Source organism: Macaca fascicularis, chromosome 8 (genome assembly GCF_037993035.2).
Source record: "Macaca fascicularis isolate 582-1 chromosome 8, T2T-MFA8v1.1".
Taxonomy (NCBI): Eukaryota; Metazoa; Chordata; class Mammalia; order Primates; family Cercopithecidae; genus Macaca; species Macaca fascicularis.
The window spans coordinates 89,765,702-89,788,074 of record NC_088382.1 but is presented as its reverse complement, the minus strand read 5'-3'; the positions used below and the strand labels follow the sequence as shown (position 1 = coordinate 89,788,074).

At 37.3% G+C, this 22,373-nt stretch overlaps 1 protein-coding gene across 4 annotated transcripts in view; it reads left to right on the top strand.

The window, feature by feature from the left end:
* Nucleotides 1-22,373, top strand: part of MRPS28 (mitochondrial ribosomal protein S28) — a 101,267-nt gene that overhangs the window by 15,263 nt on the left and 63,631 nt on the right. For 2 of the 4 annotated variants that reach the window (XM_065519393.1, XM_005563600.3), the window contains exon 2: nt 6,424-6,605. The exons of the other annotated variants lie outside the window; for them this stretch is intronic. In XM_065519393.1, the coding sequence (XP_065375465.1) occupies nt 6,424-6,605 (182 nt within the window). The remainder of the gene's footprint in view (nt 1-6,423; nt 6,606-22,373) is intronic. 4 annotated transcript variants of the gene reach the window in all.

Here is a 22,373-nt window from a genome sequence, read left to right as displayed (position 1 = left end):
GACATGATGTATTGGGTAAAAGGAATGGCTGTCAGTTGGCCTTTAGTAATGTGGTGATAGGGTATGTGGGGAGGGAGTGTTCTACAGTCTTATGAGTGCGTCTCAGTCTTCTTGTGAGCCTCTGCCTCCGGACTGTGAACCTCACATTTGCTTCTCAGTGTTTCCCTCTCTTTTGGTGGGACAAGATGACTACAGCCAGCTAGAGTTGGTTATCTCCCTTCCCCCAGGACACTTAGGCTCTGACAAAACCCCAGCAGTTTAGGCTCTGGTTGAAGAGTTTCTCTTGAGGACACACCTCATATGCATGATAGTTATATATATGCTTAATGTATATTAAAAAGACAACACATGTTTGATGAATAAATTGTTGAATAGGAGAGAGTGCTCTGATGTATTTCAAAATAGTTCTGTTCTCCACTGCTGTCTGAAGTACAAAGGGATTTTTCTCCTGTATTCACTGTGAGAACCAGGTTGAGCTCCTGCAGATAAAACTCACAAAAGTGTGGGAGTCCCCAGTAACTGGGTCTCTCTGGAGTTTTTAACTTTCAGACTTGTCCACACTGAGCCTCCACCAATTCACCAGTTACAACTCGGTTTTCCCTACCTTGGCACCGGTTCCCACAGAGGTTTGTTCTTGGAGGCTGCTTCTTTTCAGTAGTTCTCTGTATTCACTTGTCTCTCCATGTTTGGGAACAGCAGTTTTCCCTGTGACCCCCACCTCTCCGATGGATCTAAGAAGAGCTGTTGATATTTCAGTCATGACAATCAAACACATCTCCAGACATTGCCAAATATCCCCTGGGGTGGGGATGCGGGGGGGCAAAATCATCCTGGTTGAGAAATACTAGATTAGTCAATAAAACTTGATGGTGGTGACTGAGTCTATAAGAAATTAATTTTAAAAAAAGCTAAAGTTTTTGACAGGGGGCTGTTTACCTTCAGGCAGTGTTTGAGTGCTTTACATATGGCTACATATTTATTCCTTACAACAATCTTGTAAAATAGATATAATTACAAACCCCGTTTTATAAGATGAGTAAACAGCAGCACAGAGATTCTGAGTGCATAGGCCTTTCCCCAGAGCTGGTAAGTGGTAGAGCCAAGGCTCGAGCCATGTGGCCAGACTTCACAGACTTCCTTTGGGAGCCCTCGTATTTGAGTCATCACAAATTATTCATATGCTTGCTGCACAGCTGTCATTTGGATTCTTTTCTTTGCTGCTTCTATAGGTTATAGAAACAGTGTAAGTTACTGCTGCATAACAAACCATCCCAAACTTGGCTCTCCTCTATAGAATTTATTCGATTTTTTTTTAAGAGAAGAAAAAAATATATTTATTTTTGCCAGGATAATACATACCTATTACCAGATATTATGCATTTGAGGAATTTTGTGCTTGACAGAAGATTGACTGCCCTACCTCTGTTGTTTTTAGTTATTCTTATTTTCAGCTTGTCTTCTCACTGCAGCCTGGCATGACTGAGCTCCATACCTTTATGGAATTCTTCAGGATAGAATAGCTTTTTTTTTTTTTTTCACAGCTTCTTCTTGCATTTCACTCTGCTTCATTAATTACCACTCTTCCACATGCTTCCTATCCACTAGAAAGTATGCTTGTATACTTTTGTTCTCCATCTGTTCCCTTTAATATTGAGGGTTTATAATTTTTACAATTTTTAAATTTATTATTTTACCATCCTTTAATGGGATTTCAGGAGGGAGAGAGATAAATGTAAGTACCATATCACTTTGAGTCACCAATACATTTATTTCAATAAAAGAACTTTGTTGTGAGCATAACATTTATTGGTTAGTGTTAAAGAAACAAAAGTTATCATAGCACAGTTAATAGAAATGAGTCATTTTTGGAGATGCATGTTGAAATTTTTTTCTTGCTAACCAGTATGAAGTAGTTAAAAGTATATATACCATTTCATTACCTTTGTTGTTATTGGTTTTTTTCTTTTTCTTTTTTCTTTTTTTCTTTTGAGACAGAGTCTCGCTTTTGTTGCCCAGGCTGGAGTGCAATGGCGCAATCTCAGCTCACCGCAACCTCCATCTCCCGGGTTCAAACGATTCTCCTGCCTCGGCCTCCCAAGTAGCTAGGATTACAGGCATAGCGCCACCTTGCCAGGCTAATTTTGTATTTTTAGTAGAGACCGGGTTTCCCCGTGTTGGTCAGGCTGGTCTCGAATTCCGTACCTCAGGTGATCCACCTACCTTAGCCTTCCAAAGTGCTGGGATTACAGGGTGAGCCACTGTGCCCAGCTGTTGTTATTGTTTACATTAAAGGAGGTGACTGGGTCAAATGGGAGAAATGTCTCCCATTTCTAATGTGTGTTACTTTATAAAATCCTTTTTATATTTTAGAATATTTAAGAATTCCTACTACTTTATAGAGTTGGAAGAAAGTTTATAGTTATCCAGTCCTTTAATTTATAAATGAGAAAACAGATCTAGAGAAGTTAAATGACTTATTCAGGATTTTTTTAGCTGTTTATTGTCTGAGTTGGTCATAGAAGTCAGGTTTCGTAAGTATTTGTTATTCTTCTGTACTGTCTTCTTTTAAGTTTGCTATGATGTTTGTATCTATTCTCTGTCTTCGCCAGCAAATTTTATTTAAGAACTACTGTTCAGCATCCCATGTAGCTTTGAATAGCATGTATGGTACTCATGTATAACATGAGGTAGTTGGATTAGTTGATGTCTCATATTTCTTTTACCACTAGTTTCCCGATTCTAAGCTGTATATTAAATGGTCCTCATATGCATGATAGTTATATATATGCTTAATGTATATTAAAAACACAACACATGTTTGATGAATAAATGAATGAATGATTGAATACATGAAAGTGATACTGTTCCATATGTCTGTAATTCCTTTACCTTCCTCCTTTCTACCTTGACGGTCCTGTTCAACTTTCAGGCTTCCAAGGAGAAAATAGTACAGCAGAATAGCAGGAGATCCGAGCTCTGTGACCAACTCTTAAAGGAAATAGTCAACTCCAAGTTAGTACCTATGACAGCTCAGTTAGTGGGCTTTATTGTAACATTTTCCAGGGTTAGGCACTGAGCTCCATGATACATATCCAGCAGTGACAGTATGCTTCCAGTCTCTGCAGTCTATGTCAGCATGAGAGGAGCTATCAATGTTAGTTTAGAGACTTTAAAACAGGACTCCCTGTAGTCAACATGGATTGTGGGAGTTGCTACATTTACTGTTTTTAGTAGTCATTTGACAAGTAAATGAGTACATTTTGGTATAAGCCCTAGAATTCAGAGATGGTTCTAGACTATGATTTTTGAAGCAAGGGTTTGTCTGATTGTTTGATGTAGCTTCTCAAAATCAATGATGCAATATCAAAAATCAAATGAAATAATGAGCTACAATTTAAAAGCAAATTCAGGTGTTAATCCAGGGTTCTTATGCTTGTGAGTGAAAATTATTTTTCACTCACTGAAAACACACTGACTTCCTTGCAAAATATAATAAAGTAAAGGCAAAAAATAATGGAAGAGAAATGTTCTACTTCCACTTGATTTTAAAGTTACCTTTAAAAAATAACTATATAAAGTTTATAATGTAATTAATATTTAACTGTAGACTTACTAAAAATCTCAAGAGAATCTTTTTAAACAGTTGAGAGCACTCAATAATTTTCTAAAACCAAGGGGAAAATACCGCTTACTATTATACTAATCTTAGCTCAAATGTCTCTTTACAATTGATAAAGGACATTGTGTTATTTTAGGAACAAGTCTTAGTGATGGCTGAATTATCTCCAGTAAAAGTTTAACTACTGGATCTACTACTACTGCATCTTCGTGTCATCTAGTTGTTTTTTTTTTTTTTTTTGAGACAGAGTCTCACTCTGTTCCCCAGGCTAGAGTGCAGTGGTGCCATCTTGGCTCATTGCAACCTCCATCTCCTGGGTTCAAGCGATTCTCCTGCCTCAGGTTCCTGAGTAGCTGGGATTACAGGCACATGCCACCATGCCCGACTAATTTTTGTATTTTAGTAGAGACGGAGTTCCACCATGTTGGCCATGCTGGTTTGAACTCCTGACCTCAAGTGATCCACTCACCTTGGCCTCCCATAGTGCTGGCATACAGGTGTGAGCCACTATGCCTAGCCCCTGTCATCTAGTTTTAATTGAACTATGGCTTCAATTGAGTCAGCCAAAAGGAAAAAAGAAGAAGAAGAGAGGAACTCTGGTAGATATCAGCCATAAAAGTGGAGTAATGGGAAAGCAGATCATAGGGAAAGTGGGCAGGACCTGCCCTGGTTATAAGCAGAGACCCCCAAGTTGATACTGTTTGCTCTTCTCTTGAGCACTGCTATTATCCACTGCTTTGGTGGCAGCTGCTATGGATGGAATAGTGGCTCCCAGCAAAGGATTATGTAGCTGCTCTTGTCAAGAATGGCTTACTTAGAATTACTCTTTTATGCTACCTCTAAAGGGCAAGTCAGCTGTGTCTGTGTTACCTCTGTAGGATTTGTTTTATCTTTGGCTCTGCAAGAAAGAACTTTTTTTTCAAAGTGCTTGTTTAAGGACCTTTAATGTTGTATTTTGTGGATTTATAAAACTAGTGTGATTGCTCATGGCATACATTCCTGGTTACCCTTTCAGCTGTAGTTGGTCTCTAGGCCTATTGACTTGTCTTTAGTTTAGATTGACCCTTTTGTGCTAAGGATTTTTTCCCAGTGTGTTTCAGTTCACCAAACAAATTCATCATCATACCCTCCCTCTAGCACCTAAGGGACTTGGCATAAGCCAAATGTCTTGACTTTCCTTTTCCTGAAGCAGAGATCATAAACTTGTGGTTCGTGGGCCAAATTCAACACCTGGATGTGTTTTGCCAGGTTGGTAAAATGGACAACTTTTTCCCCCTGCATATAATACGTATTTAAAAATTGGAAAATTTACATTAATATGTGGATTTCTGGCTTTTCTTGGAAAATTAAAACATTAAAAATTAAAACATGGGGACTTGAATTGCAGCTGGAGCTGAGTAGTGTCTGTACCTTTTAAACTTGGGCACGTATCCTGATTATCAAGTCCTCACCTGGCCTGGCGTTTGAGTTTGTAATCTTTCAAGTAGTACATGCATTAAACTTAAGTCACAAATATAGTTGTGTAGCTTTAAAAATAAATGCACTTTACTATTGAACTTTTAGTAAGTAGTTCTCCCCTGAATAACAAATGTAAAACTCATTCCAAATACAGCATGTAAGTCGTCAGCTCAAATTGTTAATATTCTTCCATGATTTGCTCTCACAGATAGAAACTTAGCTCTTCCTTTAGTTTGTACCAAATTGCACACACCACTCTATACACAAAAATGAGTAGAAGGCACAAATCTGTGTTTACGGATTTGGAAAAATGTGTTTGGAAAAAATTTTTGTAAGAAAAAAAGAATAGTCATACCTCAAGTGAATTTAATATGTAAAACGATTCCTAGAAAGTGAATAGCACAAAACAAGCTGTTTTTCTTTTGGAATTTACTTTAGGAAAAACAAAAGTATTAATAAATTCAAGTTTTTTAAAGAAAGAATTGTATATCAGGAAATCATGTTCAGACTGATCATTGTGATGAAAGGCTCTTAATTGTTTTTATCATAATGTATATTTAAATTTGTTTTAAAAGAATAGTCAGTTTCACTAAACTTGACTTAGCAGGCATTTTTTTACAGATGGTCAGTGCTAGGAATAAAGTCAATTGCTTCTTGGATGCCCTCCTCACGTGCTCATACTCTGACTACTAACCACCCCACCTCCCCCATTCTCAGAGACTTGATATACAGACACTCTTCTACTCTCCTTACCCTGCCTGGGCTCTTGAGACCTCACCCTGGACTATCACATCTCTGTCATCCTCTGCCAAGTGTAGATGTCTAATTTCTTTCTTTTTTCTTTCCTTTTTTTTTTTGAGACAGAGTTTCACTCTTGTTGCCCAGGCTGGAGTGCGTTGGTGCAATCTTGGCTTACTGTATGTAACCTCTGCCTCCCGGGTTCAAGTGATTCTCCTGCCTTGGCCTCCTGAGTAGCTGGGATTACAGGCATGCACCACAATGCCTAGCTAATTTTGTATTTTTAGTAGAGACAGGGTTTCTCCATGTTGGTCAGGCTGGTCTCGAACTCCAGACCTCAGGTGATCCACCCGCCTCAGCCTCCCAAAGTGCTGGGATAACAGGCGTGAGCCACTGCACTCAACCTCAATGCCTACTTTCTTTAACTCCTCTTCAGGAAGGAAAGGATGGAAGAGGAAGTTGAAGAGCATAACTGGCATTTTAAAGCAAAATTCCACAAACATTTTAAAATTATTGCTACAACAATTGACTTTAATAATATTTCTTTAAGACTTTATTATACCTTCATGTTGAGGTACATGTATATAAATATCTCTTTTCATATTTAGGGCTCTCCAAAAAATGTGGAATCCTTCGCATCTATGCTGAGACGTTCTCCTCTTATGCAGATGGGACCTGCAAAGGATAAACTGGTCATTGGACGGATCTTTCATATTGTGGAGAATGATCTTTACATAGATTTTGGTGGAAAGTTTCATTGTGTATGTAGAAGACCAGAAGTGGATGGAGAGTAAGTAGAATCATTTCCAAGTACCTTAAGAGTATTCATTAAAGTCAAGACAGCTCAAAAGTATTGTTGAATGAAAGGTATTTTTTGAAAAGACAGAAAACATATATATTTGTCTTGATAATGCGGAAGAAAAGTCTGAAGTGCTTTAAAAATACTTGTTGGTCATGGTAGGCCAGACTCATGTCTTCTCAAAGCAGTGAAAGCAGTTGCTGGGAAGACTTGAATGTTCATCCTGATAATAAGCCATTCCACACCATAAACTTAAAACCAACTTTGTAATGCACGTTGCTTAGGCCATTTTGCCTGGAACCCTTTTTTTGTCCCTTCTCTGTTCCATGATCTCTTTCCACTTCTCCTTTCTTTTTTTTCTTTCTTTTCTTATTATTTTGCATCTATTTTTAGGATTATTTTTCCTAATAAATAGAGTTCATTCTGTTGTAGTTTATGTAGGTAAAGATATTTATGAATACAAAAAGGCACTGGAGAAGGCACTAAGGTGGGAGATCTAGGAGTGGAATATCGAGAGTCAAGGAGAGGTTGAACTAAGATTCTGAGATGGGAAACCAATAGTAAACAAGACAGAAGTGATTTTTTTCCCCATCAATTTCTGATGTGCATTTTTTAGTTTTCACTATTTTTGATATCAGGATGCATATTACAGTTGACAGTATATTAAATTAACTGGCAGTGTTTTTTTTTTTTTTTCTTAATCATATATAAAACAATAGTGAATCTAGTAATCAATGGTATTTTAGATAGGATGAATTACAGTGTTTAAGAAGTTTTTGGCATATAAAAATTGGTCATATTGTGGAAATGAAAGGCGAAGAGTCTACTCCAGACCTAGGAGAGCAATTATGAGAATTATTTGCTTTTCTCCTGAGAGCTGGTTATCTAAAGATGGCGTTGATAATTGGTCTTACCAATTTAGAGACATAAACTTGTTCTACCTGAATCTGAATAGGGCCTGACAAACTTAACAGAATACACATTTCCTCAGATTAGTGATATATGAGTAAATATTTAACAACTAGCTGATTAAAAAAAAAGCCCCAATTTCTATAATGTAAAATACTCCCAACATGGCCAATGTCAAGTCACCAACATGATGTCACTGAATGCAGAGTTGGGAAAATGTGTGCGCAGGGCTTCTCACAAACTGATATTAGCTGGCTGCAGCACACCTCTAGCTTAGATAACCAGAGGCTGAACAGTGTTTTAACAAGATGAGTGGTATAAACCAGGTGTCAGCTGAAAGACTGTGCTCCCTGGCATGAGAGGAATGGCTCGAGCATGACTTGAATTGGTATATCAAATATCATACAAGCTTAGTTCAAAAGTAGGGAGACCCAAAGAAATTTCTAAGTAGGGTGTGTCTGTCAATCCAGATTTTAATACTGTAATCGGTATCTGTTATGTAAACGGCTACAGAAGGAATTCAATTATTGTGTCTAAAAATTTAGAAAAGCGATTGGCATATGGTAAACAAATGCTACTATTGTTATTGTTATTTTCATTGCATTGTTATTACTAAAATCCTGGTGACCTAATGATGACATCCCTCAAGAATTCCTTTTGAGGAGGGTTTATGAAGGAGGCAAGTAAGAAGATATGTGATAAAAAGTTACCCTTTAAGAGAGGTATCCTCAGCTCTTAGGTATTATACTATCACCAGAAGCTGTAGCAGATCATTTTTTCATTAGTGGAAAATATATAGTAATTATAAAATAAAGTACTGTTTTATTTTACACAAAGAAATCCTTAGTCCCCTCCTTACAATTGATCAGCTACCATGGATGCTGTCCAGTTGCAGTGCCTATCTTATTCTTACAAGCTGACCTAACGTGCAACCAGAGAATCAGGTATTGACTTTCTAAAAAGATCTATGTTATGACAACTCTGCTAAGCTATTTCTCAGCAGATATTCAACTGCTTAGTCAAGTTTATTATAAATTACAAATACCAGTCATATACTTTTTTTTACATGTGAGGATGGAATTCTGTTAATCATATGTCTTTCATGGATATTTATTTCTTTGTGGATATTCTTTTGTCTGCACTGTTCGTTTTTCTCATTGAATTAAAAATTTAAAACATCACTTTTGTGATTATGTCATATTCTTGAACATAATATATTCAGAATGCCGTAGAGATCTAGAATTAAGTTGCCCAAGCTGGACTTGAACTCTTGGGCTCAAGCAATCCTCCCACCTCAGCAGGGACTTACAGGCATGTACCACCATGCTTGGCTTTGAAGTCACAGATTTTTAAGTATCAGATTTGCGATTAGTTTTCTAATGAGTAGTATAGTCTGACTTAAATTTGTTTTATGTGTAGTATAGCTTTAAATGGTTAAATACTAGCATCTATTACAACATTTATTAAATCTTAATTTTTAATTTAAAACTAAGTATATACCACATATGCACACATTCTATTATATAAATTATTTTCTTGAAACCTCCATCTCTGTTCTCCCCCCAATGAAGCAGTCATAAAAGCTTTTTGAGGGGAGAGGGGGTGGCTCAGTAATTTTGCAAGTAAATTCTCTAATCTTTGGAGCAGTGAGTATATTAGAGTCTTTTTAAATGTATTTAGGAGAGTTATATGCCTACATCTCTTTGTTCTGTAGCTATCTGTAGTAATTTCTCTATTCCTGCTTCCATGAAACCATCTGCTTAGTACTCTTACCAGAAGTACCCATTTAAACTTCAAAGGAGTCACAAAATAAATACATTCATGAATGAGGATCATCAAGAGGGAAGAGTCAAAGTGCTACAGGAGTTGATTTGTTCATTCATTCATCCGTTCACTCATTCATTCAACAAATACTTACTAGACCTCTTCAGTTAGCCAGGTACTGTTGTAAAGACTGGTAAACCAGACAGACTAGTTCTCTGCTCTCTTGAAGTGCATATGCAAATGGGGGAGGGAGGCATAGATAGTAAACAAGTACATGAATCAATTTAAAATATTGGTAATTACATAAGTAAAAATGGATAGTACGGTGACAAAGTGCCTGGTGAGTGGAAGATAACAGTAGTCAAAAAAGGCCTTCTAGTTCTAGTGCTTGACTTCTAGTTCTAGTGCTGTAAGTCTGAAATGCTACCAAAGTGCCTTTAAAAAAAAAAGGTAAAAGTCAAGTCTTCAGCTGTCTCTGAAGCTCTCTTCAGCTTCCTCTTTGGTCCTACAGACTGGTAATGTTATTTCTAACTGTGCCCAATCTTCAGCCAAGGTTTAACATCAGTAGTTTGATTACTTATTTTCTCTACCTACATATCCTATGTACATACCTTTATGGCTATGTAGATAACAACTCCAGGTCTTTATCTACATACATTGTTTTTTGAGAGAAACTTTTTAACGTATCAAATTTCATGTTCTCCAGTTTTTAATCTATCATGAAATGAAGGTTTATACTCTTCACAGAATATTTATTAGATCTTCATTTGAAGATCTAATAAATAGATCTTCATGTAGAAATGCCTAGGTTCTTTCTAAAACCCTTCTCTAGGTTTCTTATAGGGATCTGTCACTTATGCTTTGAAAATATTGTTGAGAATTGTCAGGTCAGCATAATTACTGTTTTGGTTACTTATTACTCCTACTTATATCTAAAACAAAATTTGTGGGTAGGAACCGACTTTATTCAAATGTTTGCCTGTTGTCTTTATCACTGAACAAGGAAGTAATGAGATCCAGCTCAGTTGTTTCTGGTCTTTCCCTTTTTGGACCTGTGTTTAGATTATATGACTAGGTAGAACAGCTTATTGGGCTGGACACATGTTCTCTACAGTCATGCTGTCAGGCCTCTGACTGAACAGAGTCTAGGAGGCTGAATCTCCATAATGACAGAGCTTCCTGCTTTGGTACATTTTAAATCGTTATAAATAAGAGAAATACATAATCTGTTCATCATTCATCGGCCTTCCTTTTTTTTTGAGACAGAGTCTTGCTCTGTTACCAGGCTGGAATGCAGTGGTGCAATCTTGGCTCATTGCACACTCTGCCTCCTGAGTTCAAGCGATTCTCCCACCTCAGCCTCCTGAGTAGCTGGGACTACAGGCGTGCACCACCATGCCCAGCTAATTTTTGTATTTTTAGTAGAGACGGGGTTTCACCACGTTGGCCAGGATGGTTTCGATCTCTTGACCTTGTGATCCACCTGCCTCGGCCTCCCAAAATCTGGGGATTACAGGTGTGAGCCACTGCACCCAGCCCAGCCTTCCTTTATTTTGATCCTTTTAGAGAACTATTTTCTTTTCTTCATTCAGACTTTTGTGTAGTTGAGTAATGCTACTTTAGGACAGTTTAAAGATTAATTAAATACAGTGAAAAATAACTAATTGAAATATCCAGTTTAGCCAATGTTTTAATTTTTTATTGTTTCTTTTAATAAGTAAGTTTGGCATTTCAGACTTATAACAACTAATAGGGATCAGAAAATATTTTGATTAATGAATATTCTAATTAGCTAAATGATAGCCTCTTAAGTTCTATAACTTTTGTTTTAATGTTCATTTTTGATTATAGTTTAAAGGAACAGTTTTTAGTCTTTGTACCAAAAAACCCTAGAGTTTTGCAGAAAAGTTTAAGATATTGCTTATTGGAGATAAAGGGGCAGTTGGGCCCTACTTTCAGAGTGGCCCTACATTTATCTGTTTTATGTATTACAGCTCTGGGACAATTTTGTTTAATGTGTGTGGTGAGTATTTCTACTGTAAATAAGAAAAGTTTGAAAAACACTTGGAAAGGAAGAAACTAATTTTAGAAAGACATGACCTAAATAGTAACATTCAGAATCTAAGCTATAGTACTTAAGCATGAACAATAGTAATTTGATCTACTTAGAGTAAGTTGCAGAATAGGCATAAGTATATTTAAAGATTTTGAGACATGCATGGGACCTTATAGTGCCAGCCTCAAAAGTTATTCTATTTTTCTTTTAAATCAGCTTATGACTTGAAGTCAGAAATCACAGATGACAAATCAGAATGACTAAGAATGGCATTAACTTCTTTGGAAGTTATCATTTAATTAACTGATTTGTCAAATCAGTTGACATCATCGTTTTCTTTTGTAAAGCCCACTGACAGATACCAACACCACATGGAACATTAGAAATTAGTAGTCCTGTACTATACCTAGGCACTTTTGTTTCTTCCAGTTGAGGTACATGTTTAGCAAAAGCTTAGTTGTGCTTCTTTTCTTTTTTCTTTTTTTTTTTTTTTTTGAGACATAGTCTTGCTCCATCACCCAGCCTGGAGTGCAGTGGCTCACTGCATCTTGGCTCACTGCAACTTCTGCCTCCCAGGTTCAAGCAATTCTTGTGCCTGAGCCTTCTGAGTAGCTGGAATTACAGGCGTGTGCCACCACGCTCGGCTAATTTTTGTATTTTTAGTGGAGACAGGGTTTTGCCGTGTTGGCCAGGCTGGTCTCGAACTCCTGACCTCAAGTGATCTGCCCGCCTTGGCCTCCCAAAGTGCTGGGATTACAGGCGTGAGCCACCATGCCCGGCCTAGTTGTACTCATTTCAAAACGTGTTTATATTAAGAAATTTACTTGAATATTGTACAAATTAATAAAATTTGAATACAGAAAGGGTTTTTGTTCTTATAAATGCTAACTTTAATGTTTTAGAAAGACCCCACAAAGGAAAACTTTGGTTTTTTGTTTTTTTTCCCCCTGTCCCTGCTGCTTGAATCAGAAAGGAGTTTTTTGTTTTTAAGAAATTGCTATTGAATTAGATTGTGCAAGAAAACTGCAGATTGAAACAAAAATTATAAAAACGTGAAAGGTATTGCTTTCCAATTGTCTTTCTGTTCTTGTTCTACTTTCACATGACTGGCCCTGTCAGTCACAGACCTTGCAGTGTGGGTATTCTTATGTAAGGAAGAGCAGAGCTTCAGTGAATGGACCCTATACTAAGAGAGAACGCCTTGGCCCCATATTAGAATATTTGCATTAATCTGCTTTAAGTTAATATTTTTGCTGTGTACATGTATACTTTTTCTATGAGTCTTTAACCTAATTTTCCATGAAACTTTCTGTGAGTCAGAGGGCTTGTATAGTGATTTAAAAATACAGAGCACTTTTCCCATCATGGGAATTTGTGTACCCGTGTTTTTAGACATTTTTTCTTCTGTCATATTAATGCAGCTCACAATTTCACAGACTTGATTGTTTCCTTTCTATATTCCATCTGATTTCCTTCTGATAATCATAACAGCTTTTTAAAAACCTACACTGGCATTTTATGTATATTGTCTCATTTCTTCTTCACAACAAACATATAGAAAGTACATATTATCTCCATTTCCCAAATGAAGAAAATGCGTCTCTGAGCATAAATAATGTGCTGCAGTCACGTAACTAGTAATTAACAAAGCAGGGATTCAAACCTAGGGCAGTGTATGTCCAAATTTGCCTTTCACCCTGCTGTGCTGCACTCTAAATCATACAATATATAGTAACTCAAGCATCATAAAGACTTCCTAAAACAGTCTTACATATGAAGCAATTTCATGTCAGGGACCTTGAAGGCAGTGTGGCAGTGAAGCTCTGTGGAGGTCTGTTAAAAAATGATAGGTAGTCTATTATATCTTTGGTTATGGTGTCCGTCGTTGCTATGTTACGAATGTTTGTGTCCCCGCAGAATTCATTTGTTGAAACATAATCACCAGTGTGATGTAGTTAGGAGGCTGGACTATTGGGAGGTACTTAGGTCAGGAGGATTCTGCCCTCATGAATGGGATTAGTAAACTGGCTAGTTAATCTATGAACCAGGTCCAGGTCTTCATGACACTAAATCTGCTTGTTCCTTGATCCTGGACTTCCAGCCTCTAGAACTGTGAGAAAGAAGTTTCTGCTGTTTATAAGGTACCCTCATTTATGGTGTTTTGTTATTCAGATCGAACAGACTAAGAAATAGTATGGTGAGTCTGAATACTGTAACCCCCAATAAGCTAATAACTAGCAGGTCTAGGCTTTGTTTTGTGATGGATCTGTATCATAATTATGGTAAGACCTCTAGTCACAGGACCTGATTAATATCAATATGCCTCATGTTATTTGGGAATGATATGTTTCAAAACAGTTTATTGTGTAAATAATAGAAAATTGGCTATTTATACCTAATATACTTAATTTTTAGTTGTTTATTGGTTCTTTTAATAAAATGTATTATATACTTTCTTTGAACCTTGTTAGACCTAAAGCAGTTGAGCCTTTTTTTGTTTTTGCTTTTGATGACCCAGGGTCACAATTATAAACATTAATTTTTGTGTTGTATCATAATAAAAATATGCAGAATTATGCTCCATAACCATATAACCCCCCAGATCTGCAGTTTTGTGTTATCTCTCCTTTACTGCTGTTATGCCCTTATCTGCTTTTTATAGCTTTCTCAGACCTCCTAATTTTCCTCTTCCAGTATGCCTATACTTGGGAGATCAGTCATCAAATTTGTTGTGCTTAAAATAAGAACAACTAGGGTTTGAGTAAGGACCTAGCAGCCTCTTCTGTAAGTAAAGTATGGGTACTTTAGTGTATGGGCTTCAACATGTATTCTGACAGCTCCTAAACTCCTTCTGTATAGGTCTCACTGGGCTGTGTAGCTACTTGATGTCACCAGATAACTAACTTCCTGATAAGTGAAGTGTAGCTGGGTTGGAGTTTTGCCTGTGTTGACTGTTCACTGATGCCCTTGATAAGGATTGTCACATATCAGAACAGTGTTTGTTGAACCAATCAAGGTGCCGAGTGTTTTGGACATGAACATTTATCATGGTTGAGACTTTAACACCTCCAGTAGGGGCAGTAGCAAAAATAAGGTGAAATTATTCAATCTGAAATCCTGCTTGAGATGGTACCAATTGTTATAGTGAATTTGCAAATAAATGAGTAAATTTCTTAAAACTCCTGTTAGGCCCAAAGAATTGCTTTATAGCATTGATTAGTTTGGATGCCTTAGAATGCACTGGTAAAGCATTTTATCAATCTCAAGAAATAAGCTACTTATTTTATTAATTTTGTTTTTTTTTTTTTTGAGACAGAGTCTGACTCTGCTGCCCAGGCTGGAGTGCAGTGGCCGGATCTCAGCTCACTGCAAGCTCCGCCTCCCGGGTTCACGCCATTCTCCTGCCTCAGCCTCCTGAGTAGTTGGGACTACAGGCGCCCGCCACCGCGCCCGGCTAGTTTTTTGTATTTTTTAGTAGAGACGGGGTTTCACCGTGTTAGCCAGGATGGTCTCGATCTCCTGACCTCGTGATCCGTCCGTCTCGGCCTCCCAAAGTGCTGGGATTACAGGCTTGAGCCACCGCGCCCGGCCTATTAATTTTATTTTTAAATGAACTGGGCATGATAAGATTTTCACTGAGTCACCAAACCTTTAATGAGCTATTAACATCTATTATGTGCTACCTGTGTATTTAAGGCTAGTGACATACAGACTAATGACAATCCCTGCTTCCAGGGAGTTGATCCGGTCAGGGGGATAGAGAAGTAAACCAATAAATATAACATCATGTAAGTTCTGTTTACTGTCTTCTACAGGAATGGAGAAGGAATTGATGGTTCAATCTGCTTGTGTCAGAGAAGGCTTCCTAGAGGAACTAACAATAGAACTGGGTTGCAAAGGATGGGTAGGAGATACTACGTGCAGAAAATGAGAGTGTTTCTGGGTGAGGGAGCAGCACTTGCCCAAGTTTTAAATGAGAGAGAGAGCCTGCCTCTTCTGGGAATTCAAGTGGTTTAGTTGGCTTAAGTTTAGGAGGAGTGATGGGAGAGTGGGGAGATGACCAGGAGCCAGATTTTCAAGGAATTTACATACTGTCCTAAAAAATTGGGATTTTATTCTGAAGGTAGCAAAGAATCATTAAAATATTGTAACAAGCAACGTGGGTCAACTTTGTGTTTCAGTGAGATCATTCTGGCAGAGGTGTGGAACATATTTCGGAAGAAAGATGTGAGAGGGAGGTTAGTAAGGAAGCCGCCAGAAAAAAATGATGAGAATGTGGATTAAATCTTAGGGTGGGGAAAGGAGACACGTTTAGCAATTTAGGAAGTAGAAGAGACAGGTCTTGGTGACTGAATAGTTGTGGTTTGTGTGTGAGAGAGAAAAGTTTTGAATAATGTTTCATTTTGGACATGAATGACTAGGTAGATAGTGAGGTGGGTTGTATGGGGGAGGTGGAGAAGGGGAATGTGTTATATTGATATGATTGCCTGCTTTAAAAACAAAAGTTAAAATGCCCAGATTTAGATCAGTTTTATTCTCCTACTTCCGTTCAAGGTCATAATACTTGTGATTAGTGTTAGTCAGGAGCATTTCTTTTTTTATAATATAGTATCTTATATATGTATATACAATCCCTGTGGTTAAACTATGCTGTTGCTTTGGTCAAAGAGCCAAATTCTCCAAATCTTTTCATTTCATTAAGTTGTATTTTAGTTTTGATTTTTCAAGAGCTGTAAACATGTCCGTAAAATCCTCAAGTCCAGTTTTATAAGTAAAGTTCATTTACTAATGTGTTAATGAGGATTCTGTCTTTTAAAGCATTATCTCTGTGCTGACTCTCTATCATAACACACAAGATTGACAGCTCTGAAAATCGAAGGGTTTCAAAACAAGCATGATTGGCAGCTCTAAGGTAACTAGCACATGCACTGAATATTATTTGTACTTTTGTTTGACACTAAGGTGGAATAAACAAGCTAATTTCCCCATCTTTGTTTCTATTTCAGGTTGTGTGATATGTAGGGTCAGATAAAGAGTGGATGTTTCAAAAACTAAAGTTTTTAAGGTGTATTGGTGGGGAAAAGAGAAAATAAGAATTTGAATTAAGTGGGTCATTTTATTGCAGATGACATGGAACATATTTAAAAAGTATGCATGTTTTTATATAGGTTGGTGGTTTAAAATCATCTAGTTTTTCTTTAACAGATCTCTTAAGTCCTTTTTAGGATAGGAGAGCATCTGTTATATTTAGCTTTTTAATAGGAAACCTTAAAATATGTTCAAATATGATCAAATTATAAAATATGATCTTAGAGATGTTCTCAGTTCATGAAACTCATGTAATTCAGACTGAACAGCATTAGAGGGGTTTTTTCTTGTTTGGATACATGCCATAACAAAATTCTTTTGGATTGATTTGTTCTATTGGATTGATTGTTCAATTGAATTCTGTTTTAGTTGATGTGCAAAATGGATTTGCTTTATGTAGCATATTCACATATGTGTAGCTCTATCATTCCAGAGATTGTCTAAATTTACATCTCTAGGAAGTTTGCCTCATATGCCTTCTCAGGACTGTAAAGGTCAAAAGTGAATCTGGAAACTACTTTGGTGATTGCCTGTTAAGGAATGCAAGCAATTAAGTGTTCTCACAAAAGCTTCGAAGGTAATATCTTAATAGGACAGAAAGGAGAAAGAATCAGGTCTGCACTCCTACGATTGGTTCAGGCTGTAGTTGTATTGACCTACAAGTGGATTTTTTAAGAATTAAAAGCTGTTTTAAAAGAAGGTCTGAGTTCTCTTTTTGTTTGTAGAATTTTGTCTTAATTTAGATTGCTACTTGATAACATCTAGAGACTCATAGGGACTTAGAATTTCAGCACATATTTTGTGATTTGTAATTCATTATAAGAACAATAATAGCTAACATTTGTTGAGTACTCTATGCTAGGTACTTTGTTAAGAGGTTTGCATGCATTATTTTCTTTAACCTTGTTATTACTCTAAGGTACTGTTAGAATTCTCATTTAAAAACACTGAAGAAACTAAGGTTTATAGAGATATTTTAAATAACCTAGCCAGGGACAGCAGCTAGTAAGTATGCAGATGTGAGGTAAAGTAGCTTCTCTACATTGTTAACCACTACTTTATGCTACTTACTCAAATTACACTTTCAGGGTATGTGTTTATAAGTGTGTGTGAGATGTGTTAATTTTATCAGCAAATATTTATTGAGTACCTTAATCATAGTGTGCTTAATGCAGGTTTTAAAAACTGTATGACATCTTCATCTTTAGGAGGAAAGATATATACATATAGCACAGTAACACAGAGGAATATATGAATAAATGACTAAATGAATGATGTGGCCAATCATCTGGCTTCTTCAAAGGAGAAGCCAGAGAAATGAAAGTTGAGATGGTTTCATAGACAAAAAAGTGCCTCCCAAAGAGATGAAACTTTAGTTAGAATACTGAAGGATAGACGGGGAGTGTTGGGATGGATAATGAAAGGACACCTCTGGGGAAAATGGCATGAGGAGTGGCACAGAATTGAGAATAAGCTTTGTGTGACTGTTATCTATGTCTGTGTAACAAATTACTTCATAACTTAGTGGCTTAAAACAATAAACATGTATTATCTTACATAATTGCTGTGGGACGGGAATCCAGGAATGCCTTAGCTAGATGATTCTGGCTCAAGGTCTTACATGAAGTTCAGTCAAGATATTGGCCAGGGCTGTAATCATCTAAAGACTTGACTGGGGCTGGAAGATTTGCTTCCAAGGTAGCTCACTCCTATGTCTGGCAAGTTAGTGCTGGCTATTGGCAGGAGTCCTTGGTTCCTTGGCACGTGAATCTCACCATTGATGGGCTGCATGAGTGCCCTCACAACACAGCAGCTTCCCCCATAGTAAGTGATCAGAGAGAGAGAAAGAGAGCAAGGAGGAAGTGGTGATAACTTTTATGATCTAGTCACACATTATCACTTCTGCCATATTCTGTTGGTTAAAAGTGAGTCACAAAGCCCAGCCTATACTCAAGAGAAAGGGAATTGGGCTTTGCCTTTTAGAGGGAGGTGTACAGAATTTGTGTATGCATTTTATGTATTTTCTGTGTGTGAACAAAGCTTAACTTTTAATACAAAAATGTAACTATAAAAACATAAAATATATGAGCAAGATTTAAGAAAATGGAAACATCTTTCTCTCCTTGCTGTTTTCAATGTTAAAAATATTTTCATCACTAATATATTGTTAGACACTACTTAAACCTAGATTTTCTGTATACTTTCAAGGTAACCTTTATTTTTTTCTTTCCTACTGTGATTCTAGGTATCTAAAATTCTTGTCTCCTTACTTATCCATACATTGAGTCAACTGCTAGCAACTTTGAGCTAGTTCAGTAAACATTTATCAAGTGACTTCTCTTTGCTAGACCCAGTGCCAGCTTTGGCTTTAAAAGTCCACACTGCTTCTCTTTGTCTCTATGAATTCAAATCTGGCAAAAGCTCTTTTTTAAGCTGCTGACACTCCATTTTCTTAGTTATTTCTATCTCATGCAAGAGAGCCTTGCTAATTTCAGACAAATTTCAAATTATTTTTTATTTTGGTTAATTGAATTACAGTCTATCCAGCCACCTAGTCCAAAAAGCTGAGTCAGAATAGGCTCATTTCTCTTCATTACAACCCTCCTCCTCATCCACTCAGTCACCAGCTTTCCTCTTAATTATCACTGAAATCTGTCCTTTCCTCTGTCTCTACCATTAGGGCTTTTCTCCAGCCATGGATATCTTGTACCTTGTACCTGAATTTGCCACAGTTTCTTTCTTTTCTTTTCTTTTCTTTTTTTTTGAGACGGAGTCTTGCTCTGTCGCCAGGCTGGAGTGTAATGGCATGATCTTGGCTCACTGCAACTTCCACCTCCCGGCTTCAAGCGATTCTACTGCCTCAGCCTCCCAAGTAGCTGGGACTACAGGCACGTGCCACCATGCCCAGCTAATTTTGTATTTTTTAAAGAAGAGATAGGGTTTCACCATGTTGGCCAGGATGGTCTCAATCTTCTGACTTCGTGATCTGCCTGCCTCAGCCTCCCAGAGTGCTGGGATTACAGGCGTGAGCCACCACACCTGGTTCACAGTGACTTTCTCCTAATCATTGTCTTTGTTTCCATTCTCTTTCCTCCTCTATTCTATTCTTTTTCTTTTTCTGTGTATGCATTTGAAGTGACCACAGTGGTCAAGATTCCATGACATGGAAGTTTTAGGGAGTGGTGAAATACTTGCTTTGCTGGATAGGCTAGGATCCTTATAGATAAGTCTGAATTTCAGGGTGAAAAGTTATGACGGTAGTGTTTGGGGATTGGCATTTGTATCTGCTGACATTAGTAGTGATGTGTGAGATGGAGTGGATGCTACAAGACCAGTTCTGAGACTATTGTAATCCAGGCAGTAGGTGATTAGAGGCTGGACTAGAGTGGAAAGAGATGGGAACAGAAAACTAGAAGAGCCTGTTCAGAGAAAGACTGATAGGACTTGGTAACTCATGCTAAAGGTTTCTAGCCCAGGTGACTAGAAAAATATAGATCACAGCAGTAAGGAAGGGGGGCAGAGAACTGTTCAAAGGGCGGGAGTTCTGTTTAGGACATGTTGTGGTTATTCTATCTTTTTTTATTTATTTTTAAAACAGGGTCTCACTCTGTCACCCAGGCTGGAATGCAGTGGTGCAATCTCAGCTCACTGCAACATCCACCTCCTGGACTCAAGTGATTCTTGTGCTTCAGCCTCCTGAGTAGCCAGGACTACAGGTGTCTGCCACCATGCCTGGCTAATTTTATTTGTGTGTATTTTTGGTAGAGATGGAGTTTTACCATGTTGCCCAAGGTAGTCTTGAATTCTTGAGCTCAGGTGATCCACCCACTTCGGCCTCCCAAAGTGCTGCGATTACAGGTGTGAGCCACTGTGCCCGGTCATGTTGTGATTTTTCTGTAGGCATTTGGTGACATGGGATTGGAAAGATGAGAAATTAGGCTGTGGAATAACAGTAGACCTGGAATTATGAATAGCAACTTCATATTAGGCTCTGAGTGCCTTTATCAGCAAAAACAAAACAAAACAAAATATAAAGGCAACAGCATCACTGCGGATTTATGTTTGTACCACACTGAGAGTGCCTGCCTTGAAGAAATGTTGCAGTGTTCATGTTCAGGCATCCTATTACAGAAAAAAAAGCTACATTTCTAAAAGTGAAATGCAAATGTAAAAATAACAGGATCCTTTTAGAAAAATAGTGTAACCTTGCCAGGTATATTATTATTATTATTCAACTTCAGGACTCTAAAATTCTTTCATTCATTTCTCGTAGATTTGTTATTACTTTTCCTACTTCACTCTTAGGCATCTGTTCTTTGCTTCTACGTCCTTAGAAGATAACCTTATCTCCTTTCTTGAAATCAAGTTTGTACCTTAGTTTAAACCATATAAAGTTGCAGTTTTTAACGTCAGAATAGTTGAGTGTCTGACATTTCAATTGATTCAAGCTAATACTCCCTGGATTTCCTATTCCTTACCTTAAATTTTTTCTGTATCATTTTTTCTAAATAGTTTGATGAGATTGGAAACATTTTAGCATGTTTCCCCTTAAAGGTATTGTACTTTTCCCATTCCCAAATTACCGTTCATTCATTAGGTCAGCCCACCAGGCTGTGCCCTCACCATTATACTTGTTGAAAGCACCCTCTTAAATTCATCAGGGACATCTAGTTTTCTGCCCAATAGCTTTTGCTTAACTGCTTTGTATTATTCAATAATATTGGCTATTCCCTTCTCAGAAATTCTCACATGCCTTTATTTTCTTGATTCTCCTTCCACTTCTCTGTTCTTTTTCAATATTCTTCTAGGAAGTGCTTTATACAATTTTAGAGGGTAAAAATGGCAGGAAGGAGATGACAGTAGTTTTTGGCATGTGCAAGGAAGTCAAGTAAGACAAGTAACAGGAAGAACATAGAGTGGAGGACAAGAGGTCTAGGTTCTAACCCTACATCTCTCAGTGTGTACAGTAGAAATTCATTTACCCGGGTGTCTGATGAACAGAATTATTCAAAAAGGCTTATTTTGGAGCTCCCTGTTTTAAAAATCAGAGCATTATAATAAAGAATACTTTCATGTGTCTATAAATGACATTTGTGTTTTTTATGTCTCCGTATCCATTTTTCTTTTATTGAATATATTAGGAATTATTTAGGTTCAAAATTGTCCTGTACTTGAAAACATGATGCTTTGTTCTTACCTTGTTTTAATTTTTAATAAAATATTTTTCCATAAATATATTACAGTTAGGTTTCTTTTTTTTTTTTTTGAGATGGAGTCTCAGTCACCCAGGCTGGAGTGTAGTGGCACGATTTTGACTCACCGCAACCTCTGCCTCCCGGGTTCAAGGGATTCTCCTGTCTCAGCTTCCTGAGCAGCTGGGATTACAGGCATCCGCCACCAGGCCTGGCTAATTTTTGTACTTTTAGTAGAGATGGAGTTTCACCATGTTGGCCAGGCTGGTCTTGAATTTCTGACCTCAAGTGATCCACCTGCCTCGGCCTCTCACAGTGCTGGGATTACAGGCATGAGCCACCACGCCCAGCCCAGAACCTTAACTTTGGACCTAAAATAGAATACTTTGTGTTCCTTTAGAAAAATGCAAATTAGATATCACATAGGTATAATTAAGTCCTTAATTAGAACTGATTGAGCATATTATAATGTTCATGTGGATTTTATGCTATTGCCTGTCATTTTTGAATTTATTAAGCAAACCAATCCTTCCTTGATGTATTTTCCTTGAAAGCATTTCTTTTATATCTACTTATAAAAATGGTAGTATCAACTCTTTGTTATGCTATACCTCTTTCAGTGTGGAAGATATGATTTGAAGTTACTTGGCTTCCAAAATATATTGCTGTAAATGTACATATTTTGAGACTCAGCATTTTTGCTAGAGTTAATCTTACCTCAAAACTTCTATTTTATTCGCCATTCTGTTT